The sequence below is a fragment of the Chelonoidis abingdonii genome, chromosome 3, assembly GCF_003597395.2.
Source record: "Chelonoidis abingdonii isolate Lonesome George chromosome 3, CheloAbing_2.0, whole genome shotgun sequence".
Taxonomy (NCBI): domain Eukaryota; kingdom Metazoa; phylum Chordata; order Testudines; family Testudinidae; genus Chelonoidis; species Chelonoidis abingdonii.
The window spans coordinates 360632-374646 of NC_133771.1; the positions used below are offsets into that span (position 1 = coordinate 360632).

The 14015-nt window shown below is 52.6% G+C and overlaps 1 protein-coding gene across 1 annotated transcript in view; it reads right to left on the reverse strand.

The window, feature by feature from the left end:
• The window catches only part of GCKR (glucokinase regulator), a 35537-nt gene extending 29926 nt beyond the window's left edge, over positions 1-5611 (reverse strand). Inside the window, exon 1 of the mRNA XM_032782675.1 lies at positions 5552-5611. Within this exon, the coding sequence (XP_032638566.1) occupies positions 5552-5611 (60 nt within the window). The remainder of the gene's footprint in view (positions 1-5551) is intronic.
• Positions 5612-14015: the final 8404 nt, after the last annotated feature.

Below are 14015 nucleotides of genomic sequence, written 5' to 3' on the forward strand. Positions count from 1 at the left end.
TACTTGGAGGCAAAAAAAAAGCCAGGGAGCCGCCTCCCCCTATGGCAGGACTAGCCCCACGTTTTTGTCTTTTGTTGTTGAACGCTCCCCACGCTTCCCAATATAACTAGTCCAATTTGGCCATTTTAAGCTGGGTACCAGAGAGCCTAAACTGCAACCTCTGGCCCTATCCTCCCTGCTCACCAGATGAGGGCTTTATTTTAGCTCTTTTGTTGTTGTTGATTTTGTTACTTCTATTATGGCTGCTTCTAGACCCAAGCCCATGATCATGGTGCGCCGAGACCACACACGCCCTGCCCAGGGATCGTCGTCTAGGTCAGGAGAATAAGAAATAGGGAGAACACAGCAGAGGAACAAAACTGAGCAACAAAGAGAGCTAGAGGGTGATGTGGGAAACCAAAAAGTTGGTAATGGTCAGCAACCTCAGCATTAACTGCCTGATGAAATGGGGGTTCCTAAACCTGCTGTGCAACTCGATGTTTGTTTTCCCTTGTTCAGGAATTTCATACTCTGCTCTGGCTGCCCACTAAGGGCATTGGCCAGCTGCTGGTGTCTGCGGCACCCCACCCCATGGCAGGCCGATGATTCTCTAAAGTTGCCATTTTTTGTCATTCTAATCAGGAACTCAGAATGTATGAATTCCAGATGCTTGAGATCCCCTTCCAAATGGGCATTCACAGAAGGTGGAAATCAGCTGAACATGAGGCTCCCAATGGAAGGCTGTGGTCTTAAAAGCAGCTAATGGCTCCTTTGGATTGCATAAACGGGGGCACGCGGAGTTTTTAGAGGTAACGAAAAAAGGTTCATTATTCTGTATTGGCACTTCTCGGATGCGACTTTTTTTGCTGCTCCTTACCCTGGAACACTCTGCATAGTTCAGGAAGGATAGTGAAATAAATTAAAATAATCAATATAATATAAAAAAAAATAAAAAAATATAAAAAAAAATAAAAAATTTAAATAAAAAATATTAAAATAATAGAATAAAATAAAAAAAAAAAAATATAAAAAAAAAGATAACAATAAATCAAAGAAAAAAAAAACAATTAAAAAAATAAATAACTAATCAAAAAATAAAAAAAATAATAAAAAAAAAAAAAAAGATAAAAAATAAAAATAAAAAAAAAAGAATATTAATTATTTGGAGGGGTTCCAGGAACACACATGGGATGATAAAGGTTAGGGAAACCTCCTTATGCTACTACAATGAAAATAAGTCAACTAACTTTGTCAGCGTCAGCACACATTACAGTTATTAAATGGTTGTTGTGTTAGCAAACACACTTGGTCCTGAATGTCGGCGGTTGTGTATCCTTCACGCGAACGCCTTGGACAATTGTAGGTCAGTGACTGTGGGCGATTGTGCTACGGGGAATAGATCCTGAAGCCACTAACAGGATTAAGAGCAGTCAGCCATGTACCTCCACCACTGACAATGTTTAATCAAGGCTGGCTGTTTTTCTATAAGCTCTGACCTAGCTCAACAATTAGGAAAGCTCGCTGTTATCGGGAGAACAGGATTTTAATCGGTGTGGAGCAAACTTTTGTGGCCAAGGGTCACGATCGGTGTGACCCACAAGTTCTGAGCGTGGAAATGTTGGGGTAGCGAAGGGGCCTGTGCCCCCAACCCACAGCCGGGCCCTACCCCCTAGCAACCCTCCCACTTTCCACCCCGACTTGCCCCCTCAGAACCTCCCACCATCCAACCCCCCCCCCTCTGTCCCTGACCGCATCCTCCTGGGCCTTGCTCCAATTGCCCCCAGGACTGCACTCCCATCCAACTCCCTCGATCCCTGTCCTGACTGCCCGTGACCTATCCTACCCCTCGGCCCCTGACAGGCCCCCAAGACCCACCCCCTATCCAATCCCCCCTGTTCCCCATCCCCTGCCCCCCGAACCTCTTGCTCCATCCAACCGCCACTAGCTCCCTGTCCCTTGATTGCCCCCAGGACTCCCTGCAATAATCAACCCACGGCCCAGCCCGGCCCCTGTACCTTCTCAGAGCAGCATGTCTGAGCCGCGCCTCGGCGGAGCCAACCAACGCCTGCAGAGATGAGCATGCAGCCCCACACCCAGAGCCGCTGCCATGTTAGCAGCTTGAGGCTGCAGGAAGCTCATGGGGCGCGTCGTCCCAGTGGGCCGATGTGGCCACGGGCCGTAGTTTGCCCACCTTGAACCAGATGATCTCATCATGACCATTCATAAAAATGTAGGGGTGGAAAGACCTCAAAAGATCAATCAAGTCCAGTCCCCCCTGTAAACCTAACCCATTCTTTGATATGTTTTTTCGTACAACAGTTCTTCAAACCTCGCCAATGAATGGTGGCTCTACCAGCGCTCCGCGCAGGTTCGCTCACGGCCTATTCTAGAACTTAACTACTGTTAATTTTCCAGACGTATCTGCTAAGTACTTGTCTCTCACCCCGAACTATCCTCTGACACAGCTGCCAAGCCTCAACTTCCCACTCTGCCCCAGGGTCGTCTCACTCGCTTCTGTCTCTTGCAACATACGCACCCGCTACTCAGCGAGAATGAGAGAGGTAGGAACAGCGTTCAAGCCGCTTTGAATTAGCCGCAGCCCTGCACTCAGTGGTGCACTTCATGCTCATGTTAAATTGCCATATGCTCCAGCAAAATGCCCCAACCAGCCCCCCCCAAAGAGCATATGTTAGAATTTCAGGGCTGGCTTGCCTTGCTTGTCAAGCACTGGTATTATAGGTCTCTGCCTTAAATTATCTGATTTACCTGCTCAAATTAATTCAGACTATAAATAAAGTGCACCATTTCTACAGGTGGAGCACTCGGGACAAAAAAATGGCATCGGTACTTCATTGCAGTGGATCATGAGGAATATCCCACACTCTGAACCATTCTTTTAGATGACAGATCTGAGGAAAACTGCCCAGAGTTGAGCCTCAACGGAGAAGATCTGGGAACAAACTGATAATTAAACGCAATGTCACCAGGACCAAAGATGAGATTCACCGAAGAGTCTGAAGAACTCACATATGAAATTGCAGAACTACTAACTGTTGGTATGTAACTATTGTTTTAACCAAGCCCTCTGTACCACATGAACTGGGAGGGTAGCTAATGTAATGCAGACTTTTTTTAAAAGGCTCAAGCAGTGATCCTTCATTATAGGCCATAAGCCTCACTTCAGTACCAGGCAAGTTGTTGACATGATTAGTAAGGAACACGAAATTATGCAGACACATAGATGAACGACAATATATTGGGGAAGAGCCAGCTTGCTTTTGTAAAGGAAATCATGCCTCACCGATCTACTAGAATTCTTTGAGAGTGTCAATAAGCATGGGGACAAGAGTGATCCAGTGGATGTGGTGTATTTAGACTTTCAAAAAGCATTTGACCAGGGCCCTCAAAGGTGTTTAAGCAAAGTAAGCAGTCATGGGATAAGAGGAAAGGTCCTCTCATGGATCAGTAACTGGTTAAAAGATTGGAAATAAAAGGTAGGAATAAATGGTCAGTTTTTACAATAGAAGAGCTAAATAGCAAGGTCTCCCAAGGATCTGCACTGGGACTTGTGCTGTTCAACATATTCGTAAATGATCTGGAAAAAGGGGTAAACAGTAAGATGGCAAAGTTTTCAGATGACACAAAATTACTGAAGATAGTTAAGTCTAAAGCAGACTGTGAAGAGCTACAAAGGGGTCTCACAAAACTGGATGATTGGGTGACAAAATGGCAGATGCAATTCAATGTTGATAAAGGCAAAGTAATGCACATTGGAAAAAATAATCCTAACTATACATACAAAATGAGTCTAAATTAGCTGTTACCACTCAAGAAAGACCTTGGTGTCATCATGGATAGTTCTCTGAAAACATCTGCTCAATGTGCAGCGGGAGCCAAAAAAGCACAAAGGATGTTAGGAGCCATTAGAAATAGGATAGATAATTAGACAGAAAATATCATAATGCCACTGTATAAATCCACAGTGCACCCACACCTTGAATACTGCATGCACTTCTGGTCACGCCATCTCAAAAAAGAGATATCAGAATTGGAAAAATTACAGAGAAGTCCAACAAAATTGAGTAGGGGGATGGAGGAGCTTCCATATGAGGAGAGATTAAAAAGACTAGGACAGTTCAGCTTAGAAAAGAGATGACTAAAGCGGGATTTAATAGAGGTCTATAAACTATGACTGGTGTGGATAAAGTGGCTAAGGAAGTGTCATTTATCCCTTCACATAACACAAGAACCCAGGGTCACTCAATAAAATTAACAGGCAGCAGGTTTAAAACAAACAAAAGGAAGTACTTCTTCACACAACACAGTCAACCTGTGGAACTTGTTGCCAGGGGATGTTGTGAAGGCCAAAAGTATAAGTGAGCTCAAAAAAAGAACTAGATAAGTTCCTGGGGGTTAGGTCCATGAGTGGCTAAGATGGTCAGGGACACAACCCCGTGCTCTGGGTGCCCCTAAACCTCTGACTGCCATAACCTGGGAATGGACAAGAGGGGATGCATAATTGCCTTGTTCTGTTCATTCTCTGTGAAGCATCTGGCACTGGTCACTGTTGGAAGACAGGATATTGGGCTCGATGGATCATTGATCTGACTCAGTGCGAATGTTCTTTTGTTCTTATGTTAGCTCAGTCTCGGCTATCAGAGCTGGAGCAGAAATTCCTTCAGGGAGGTTCCCTGGCCTGTGTTATACAGGAGTTCAGACTAGATCAGAGGTCCCCAAACTGTGGGGCATGCCCCCTGAGGGGAGTGCAGAGGAACATTCAGTGAGGGGGAACACGGCAGGGCCTGGGCCAGCCCCCATGGGAGGGAATGCCACAGAGCTCCGCTTTGCTCCCAGATCTGCTCTGGCCCTGCCCCTAGGCTTGTCCTCTGACCACAGACCAGCCGAGGCTCTGCACCCATCCCCAGTCCTGTCTCCATCCTCAGCCTTGGCCCCTGGTACCATTCCCACCACCAGCCTTGGCCCCTGGCTGCGGCCCCCCTCTCGACTCCACTCCTGGCCCCAGACCCACCCCCAGCCGCAGCCACCCCCAGCCTCAGTCCCTTTATCGATGTCGGCATCTCCCACCCCTGGGAGCCATAGCCCTGCTCCCATCCCCGGCACAGGGGTGTGGGGAAAGGGTGAGGCTGCAACCCTGAAAAGTTTGGGGACCACTGGACTAGATGATCACAATGGTCCCTTCTGGCCTCAGAGTCTGTCCTTCTGTGCTGAATCTGTTCTGTGCACGACATGGACCGGAACCAGCTGAGCCACTGTGGGATGAACCACACTCGCAGACACACATCGGCAGTGCCAGGCTGCAGCTTTTCTGCCTGGCTCCCCTCACAGTAACTGGAATGGGAATGGTTTCTATGCAGTGGCTGCAACAGGGCAACCAGCTCATCAGGGCTGGTTTGGATGGGGAGTGGCAGTAGGTGACGAAGAAATCTCCTGCCCTGTCCCTGCTGGAGCAGCCAGGGCAGCACCTGGTCCCAGGGTAGTGTCCTATCTCAGTCCCAGCACAGGGGAGTTCCCAGAGACAATAAAGACCCACAAGCTGCTCTGTGGTTCTTACCTCCCACTTGCCGGAATCTGGCGTCTCAATAACATGCCTGTATTTCTTTGTCCCACGCATGGTCCGGGCCCAGAACTGACGGCGATGGCACTGGAAGAATCCAAAGGTTCCCAAATGTCTTACTCCAATACAAACAGTCTGTCTGCTTGCTGTAGGTGGGTGAGACAAGGACTGGGCACTCACTCCTCCCCCCTAATTCCGGGCAGCTAGGTTTGTCCCTGCCTTATCAGCCCTATGCTGTAATGATTAATCCCTGAACAGTTACATTTCAACTGCTCCTATCACCCAGTGTCCTGCTGCTGGGCAGATACCCCAGCTTATCTCTCCAGGGTCCCCACCACTGATCCCAGGAGGATAAGGGCAGCTGCTTGCGTCATTCACAGAGCCCAGGCAACTGGTCAGCAGCTGCGCAGCCGCATGGCATGACAGGTGCATATGGGCTCCTGGCCAGGGCCCGCGTGCAGGGCAGGAGACTGTGCATGAGCCCAGCTCACCCTCAGAGTAGTCACGGACACGGCTTTCCCCAGTAATGCCGTAGGCAGCCAAAGAAAGCCTGTGCCCCCTCCCCAGGTATCAGACACACACAGCGAGCATCCCTACAGCACGTCTCTCCCCACTCACCTGCCATTCTGTATCCACCTCAGTATCCTGAAGGCCTTGTCTGCTCCACTTCAGCACCATGGATCTAGTATTTCAGGCCCAGGAGAGATCACAGAACTGAATGGAATTGTCTCTTCTTGGAGCATGGGCAGAGGTGGGTGGCCCTGCCCTTGAAGGCCTGTGTTCCCTCCTCCCCTGGGAGCACACACCTGGGGGAGACTGTCTTTGTGCTCTGGCCTGACACCCCCATCAGAGCCGGAGTAAACCTGCCTCCAGGCAAAGATACCCCACGATAACAAGGTGGGGCGGGAGGGGGCAAAAGGCAAGCCCAAGCTTCCGACCCCCAGGGAGATGTTGTCACCCTTAGGCCCATGAAGTTACACAAATTGTGAGCTCAACTGCACCAAGTCCGTACAAGCTCATCGGAGGTTACACTAACCATACGGTGCGAAAGGGCATCACAAGAACTGACCGGCTCCAAATAAAACAGCCAAGTTAATACGAGTCAAGAACTGTATTGAAATTTTGCTTGTTAAAAACAGGAGCTGTGTAGCCAGAAGCTAATGATCCAAAACTGGTATGTCAGACATTAGGCCTGGTGGCCACAGTAATGAACAGAACAAGAAGCAATGGACTTAGAACAAGAAGCAATGGCCTTAAACTGCAGCAAGGGAGATTTAGGTTGGACATTAGGAAAAAAGTTCCTAACTGTCAGGGTAGTTAAACACTGGAATAAATTGCCTAGGGAGGTTGTGGAATCTCCATCTTTGGAGATATTTAAGAGTAGGTTAGATAAATGTCTATCAGGGATGGTCTAGACAGTATTTGGTCCTCCCATGAGGGGATGGGACTGGACTCGATGACCTCTCAAGGTCCCTTCCAGTCCTAGAGGCTATGAATCTATGAATGAGGGGATGGGCTATTCCACCCAGCACACCCTCTGTGGGGCATGAAAAGAAAGAGATTTTACAGGGAATGTACAAAGAATGGGGGCGGTTACTGAAGAAAGCTTCACCATCATGGTGTGTCACCCTGCCCATTGTTTCCTGGGACCTGGGCCATCATCACCCTGAGCCCGAGAAATGTCCTGACCAGGCCAGGCCAGCGAGAAGGCGCCCAATGACACTGCTGCCCTACCAGCTCCAGCTGAATCTTAACTATCACCTGGCAGGAAAGGACTTTAAACAGCAGTAGCAGCAACACCACCAGCTCCAGCCTCTCCCAATTAACCTCTGGTTCTAGGACAGACAGCGGCTGCTGTCTCCAATACCATCTAAGAGCCTGTCAAGCAAGGGTTGGGTTTTTCCTTCTAAAACACTCTGCTCCTAAGGGAAAGGGAACAAGAAATGGTCACACGAAAGCCTTATTTCATCGCTCACATTTCAGCTGCTTTACTGGTTTGCCTTCTTTTCTGGGGCTGTAATAGCAGATGAACACGCTGCTCCAAGGTGTGTTTGCCATGGTGCTAAGCAAGCTGAGGCCTCTGTACACCAAACGCCAAGCCTTGGTTAAAACTGATTAATGTTGGACAGGGACTGGGTTCTGTTAACAGCTTTGTCCCATTTATTCCATCTAAATTAATACTTCAGAGGCTGGAGAGGACCAGGCTGAATTGGGCCGCAAGGGCAGGGCCAGGCAGGGTAGAGTAGACTGGGCAGAACCGGGTAGCAAGGGCTGGGCTGGGCTGGACTGAGGGAATGTCTACACTGGAGCTGGAGGTGTAATTTCCAGCTAGGGAAGAGATAAGTTCACTAGCTCTGATCAAGCTTGAGTGTTAACGATGGCAGTGTAGCCATGGCTGCATGGGCAATGGGACAGGCTACCTGCCCCAGGAAGGTACCTAGGGGTCAGATAGGTGCACATGTGGGGCGGCTAGCCTGCTGGTTTTAGCATAATAGCTTGATCAGAGCTAGTGCAGGTATATTTGCCCCAACTGGAAGTTAAACCTTCAGCTCCAGTGTAGACTTGAGGCTGAGCGGAGAGGGGCAGGCAGGGCTTGGCTGAGAGGGCACGCAGGGCTGGGCCTCGCAGGGGAGGTCCACTCTTGGTTCAAGCTCGGAGCAGCTCTGCGTTACTTGCTTCAGCCCCAGCACCCGCAGGCAACCAGCGAGATGCAATGTGGGGAAGCGGGGCTCACCAGACCTCTGGCACTGCACAGCTCCTCGCTGCAAAACAAGCTCATTTGCTCTAGTCTAACCTCTCAGGGTCAACAGCCCCAGTATGGTCCCACTGTCACATGTCCTCCCTGGCTCTCCCTACACCATTGCCAGCTTTCTCTCCTGTGCCAAGTGCCCAGAGGAGCTCAGCCGTGCTGGAGGTAGCAGGGGGAAGGAGGATATTGTACCTGGGCATCTCCTCCCCAGCGACACAAGCTGGAGGAAGCTCCAAGGTGAGCTGCTGATCCACTCAGTGATCCTGGTCTGGAACACTGTCAGGCTGGACTGCTGCAGTGGCCGAGAGTTTACTGCCACTGGGGCAGTCTGTGGCAGTTTTTCCTGAGCAGCACTTTCCTGCAGGGCTCCATGTGGCACTGGTGCTCTGGGATCTGCACTGGCCACTCAGTGGTTTTCCGCTGGAGTTGGAGGTCTTTGTTCTGACTTACAAAGCCCTAAAGGCCAGGGACATCCCTGCTTGAGAGACACTGCTGTCCTCACCGGGCCACACTCCAGATAAGGAGAGGCACCTCAGCTGGAACCACCTTGTTATAAGAGAAGGGGATGGTGGCAGGGCCCTCAGCTTTGTAATCTGTTCCCCACATTATAGGGTGAAATAGCCTGGTTCTACAGACCTTCAGGGAATGTTGCCAGGCTTACGGTGTGAGGAGTGAAGCCTTGATGGGCTGGTTTGTGGGGAAGGAGGAGCTTTGGTTGGGGCCTGTTAGGGGCTAGATGCTGGTTTGGTCTGATTGTTTAAATGCATCATCGAGGTGCCTGGAGCCTTTGGTGTATGAACCAATGGAAGTCTACATCAATAACCAAAATGCATACATTAATTAGAGTCTCAGGAAGCAACTAGAGCCTCCTACCCTTCGCTATTGGTCTTGAGGAACTCTGAACCCTTACCCTGGAGATACATTCTAACCCAGGGCATCTCTCAGTCCACAGGAAGAGGCCACCCATAACAGCCCTCCTCCCAAACTGATCCGGTCTGAGGGTGCTGCCATCGCTGGAGACCCTGGGGGTGGCACACCTTCGGCTCTCCCAGGAGCAGGGCGTGGCTGGCCAGGGGCCACAGCACCCACAGAGAACAACAGCAAGGGAGGAGAGAGGAGGCGGGGAAAGCAGAATCATGCTGGTCAGCCATGTCAGAAAATAAGCCCCAGAAGCACTCTGGGATCCATAGCTTTTCCCTTTCAATCCTTCCTGGATCCCCCAGCCCTGCTGGAAGGCTGGATCTTGGGACAACAGGAGCATAGAGCAGGTTATTAACCTAACCCACCTCTCCTGACCCTCACACCAATCCCCATGGAGGGAGGGGATGGGGCTCCACCTCCCTATTAACCTATCCCACCCCCACCAGCTCTCCTTTCAGATTGGCTGAATGAGGCAATGGGGGCTGGGTTCTGAGATGTGTTGCACAGACCAGGCCTGGCAGCCTCACGGTAATTGCACCAGGGAGAACAGCCAGCTGAAGCAGTCACGCTTTCCCTAGCCCGGCTCCTTGCTGTGCCCAGACAGGGATTCCTAGAGGGAGCACTGGGCATCCCGTGTACAGTGTTGCAAGCCAAACTGGGCCTGCTTTAGGAAAGCACAGTGGCCATATAGCAGCAATCCCTTCCTACCCCACTTGGGAGCACCTCACACCTGGTTTGCTGTTTGCTCCTGGGACTGTAGCCATCTCTGCCAACCGGGGCATTAACGTGTCCATCAGTGATTTAAAACCAATGAAGCAGGAGTGAATGGGAGGGAGCTGGTCTTTGTCCTCCTATGCAAGCAGCCAGAGAGGGCTCCGGACGAGTCCGTCTGGTGTGATCATGCCCCCAAATAATCACATTCCCTGGGATGGAAGCAGGGCAGCTGGGCCACTCAGATCTGCTGGCTGATTATTCTGAACTAGATGAATTTTACATTGATTTGTAGATATGTGATCAACAGCAGTCAAAATGTCACAGTCACTGAACAAGGCAGATCAGGCCCAGCAGGTGGACGCTGTCCTCTTGTCTACAGAGTTCAGAAGTCCGACCTCTTTGCTGACTACCACAGCCAGAGTGAAGGAACAAGCCTTGCCTTCAGGAGAAACGTGCGTGCAGTGCAGTCTCTAGCCAGGAGTAAACCCACCAGCAGATCCTCTAAGCTGAGGCCAGGTCTGCCTCACATGGTGCATTGTCCCTGACAGCACAAGCACTTTCCTACTAGAGGAAACCAGCACGCAATTGTACAGAGAGCATTTGCAGAGTTTCCTTCTGCCTCTGTCCCCACCCCTACTCCCAGACACACTGCTGGAGCATGCTCACTGTAGCTCCACACCCCCAGAATCCAGCAGCGCCTCTCCAAGGCCTCAGTCATCTCACGCCTCCTCCTCGGCTGTGGTTTCCTGAGACTGTCTCTGCCTTATCCAATCTTGCTAACTAGATTAGGGTTAGAATCATAGAAGAATCATAAACAGGGCCATCCTTACCCATTTGCACATTTCCTGGTGCCCTGTGCAGCTGTGTGCTGCTCCAGCCAAAGCCCTGCTTCTTCCCCAGGGCCACAGTCCCAGCTCCACTGCAGCCCCGCCTCTTCCCCAGGGCCCCGCCCTTGCACCTTCCCAGCCCCGCCCCTTCCCCAGGGCCCCACCCCTGCACCTTCCCAGTCCCGCCCCTTCCCCAAGGCCCCTGCCCCTGCTCTTCCCCAGGCCTGCCCCTTCCCCAGGGCACCGCCCGCTTCCTCCCAGCCCCGCCTCTTTCCCAGGCGCCCCCCCTGCTCCGCCAAAAACCTGCTTTTCAGGGCCCGCCCCTGCACCTTCCCAGCCTCACGCCCTTCCCCAGGGCCCGCCCTGCCTTTACCCCAGTGCCCTGCCCTTCCCAGGCCCACCCCTCACCTTCCCAGTCCCGCCCCTTCCAAGGCCCTGCCCCTGCTACTTCCCCAGGCCTGCCCTTCCCCCCCCCCCCCCCCCCCCCCCCCACCCCCCCCCCCCCCCCCCCCCCCCCCCCCCCCCCCGGCCCCCCCCCCCCCCCCCCAGGCCAACGCCCTGCTCTCCCCAGACCCCGCCTCTTCCCAGGGCACCCTGCCTGGCTCTTCTCCAGCCCGCCCTTCCCCAGGGCCCCGCCCCTGCTCTTGCCCCAACCCTGCTCTTCCCAGGGCCCCGCCTGCTCTTCCCACCCCAGCCCCAGCGTTCCGGCAGGGCCCCCCCTGCTCTCCCCCCAGCCGTCCCCAGGGCCCCCGCCCTGCTCCTCCCCCCAGCACTCACCCGGGCCCTGCCCCTGCTCTCCCCAACCCACCTCTTCCCCAAGGCCAGCCTGCTCCTCCCCAGCCCCCGTGTCTTCCCAGGCCCCATCCCCTGCTCCTCCCACGTCCCCGTCCTCCCCCAGGCCCATCCGCTGCTCTCCCCAGCACCGTGTCTTCCCAGGGCCCATCCCTTGCTCTCCCCAAACCGCCTCTTTCCAGGTCGCCACCCTGCCCCCCAGCCGTGTCTTCCCAGGGCCCCACCCTCTGCTCCTCCCACCCAGTCACTCCCCCAGGGGCCCCATCCTGCTCCTCCCAGCCGTGTCTTCGCCCAGGGCCCCATCCTCGCTCCCCCCCACCGCCTCTTCCAGGGCCACCCTGCTTCTCCCCAGCCCCGTGTCTTCCCCAGGGCCCACCCCCTGCTACTCCTGCCCAAGACTCTCCCAGGGCCCATCCCTCTCCTCCCCAGCCCCACCCGACTCCCCCTGAGACTCCCAAAGCAGTTGGCTTCTGCACTCACCAGTAAGTAGAGTGGCCCGTCCCCAGCCACTTGCTCCGCTCCGCCCTGCTCCCAGCCACACCATGCAAGTGCTGGGGGTGGCTCCCCGCAAGCCTGGGAGCCAGGGAGCAGAGCGGCTGGGGCCGGGTCACTCCCACTTCCCGCGGCAGTGGCCAGCCCCTCCCCCCACCAGCACAAATAGCTGGGGACAGCCCTGATATAGCAGCTTAGGACTGAAAAGAGTCTCAGGAGCTCATCTAGTCCAACAGTGCTCAAAGCAGGATCCCCAACTAAATCATCCCAGCCAGGGCTTTGTCAAGCCTGACCTTAAAAACCTCTAAGGAAGGAGATTCCACCACCTCCCTAGGTAACCCATTCCAGTGCTTCACCACCCTCCCAGTGTAATAGTGTTTCCTAATACAGGCAAGTCTTAACTTAGACGGGGGTTCCATTCCTCGGTTATCACATAAAGCGAAAACCACGTATAGTTGAAATTATATCCCCAAGCCCTTTAAATGCCCCCCCAGCCCGGCCACCGAAGCTGCTGGCGGAGTTTAAAGGGCTCCACAGGGCTTCCTGCCATGGTGGGGAGCCCGGAGGCGCCCTTTAAATCCCGCCGGCAGCTTTGGCAGCCGGGCAGGGGCTGGCATTTAAAGGACCCAGAGCTCCATGGTGGCTGGAGCCTTGGGCCCTTTAGTTCACCACAGGGGCTACCAGCCACCTCTGCAGCTGGGAGCCCCCTGGGTGATTTAAAGGCCCTGGGACTTCCACTCACAGCTGGTGCCCCAGGACCTTTAAATCTTGAGGCCACGCCCCCCCACTCCAGCCATATGCGTAAAGTTGAAATCGCGCATGTTAAATGCGCATAAGTTGCGAGAGACCTGTATCCAACCTAGACCCCCCCCACACACTGCAACTTGAGACCATTACTCCTTGTTCTGTCATCTGCCACCACAGAACAGATGAGCTCCATCCTCTCTGGAACCCCCTTCAGGTAGTTGAAGGCTGCTATCAAATCCCCCCTCATTCTTCTCTTCTGCAGACTAAATAACCTCAGTTCCCTCAGCCTCTCTTCATAAGTCATGTGCTCCAGCCCCCTGATCATTTTCATTGCTCTCTGTGGACTCCCTCCAATTTGTCCACATCCTTTCCGTAGTGGGAGGCCCAAAACTGGATGTAATACTCCAGATGTGGCCTCACCAGTGCCGAATAGAGGGGAATATTCACTTCCCTTGATCTGCTGGCAATGCTCCTACTAATGCAGCCCAATATGCCATTAGCCTTCTTGGCAACAAAGGCACACTGTCAACTCATATCCAGTGTCAACACTGCAATTGGAGGTGTGATCGCAGAAGGGGGGGCTAATGTCAGGATGTCTCCCTTCTCCCCACTTACCCCATCTTCCACAGAGCAGGGGGAACAAATCAGGGCTCAGGACGGAGGGAGCTTGCAGCAGCTGCGGTCTCAGCAAGCTGATCTAAATTAACAAGGCAGTGTACTTAAAGGGGAAATGCGGATATCTCCCTCCATTCCTGCTGCCTTGTAGAGTGAGAGAGTTAACCCTTGAGGGCTCAGCCAATTGCTAGTTCATCATTTAGCAGGAAGGGAACTATCCCACCCTCTGACTCCTGCACCTCAACCAAGCTTCACAGTTATCATCATTGTGTACCAGTATTAAATTGTTTGTTTAAAACCTATACGTGTGTGTGTGTGTGTGTGTGTGTGTGTGCGCGCGCAAATTACCAGTACTGTTATGCTGGACAAGGGAGATTCAGTGGACATAGTGTATTTAGATTTCCAGAAAGCCTTTGACAAGGTCCCTCACCAAAGGCTTTTACTTAAATTAAGTTGTCATGGGATAAGAGAGAAGGTCTTTCATGGATTGAGAACTGGTTAAAAGACAGGGCACAAAGGGTAGGAATTAATGGTAAATTCTCAGAATGGAGAGGGGTAACTAGTGGTGTTCCCCAAGGGTCATTCTTAGGACCAATCCTATTCA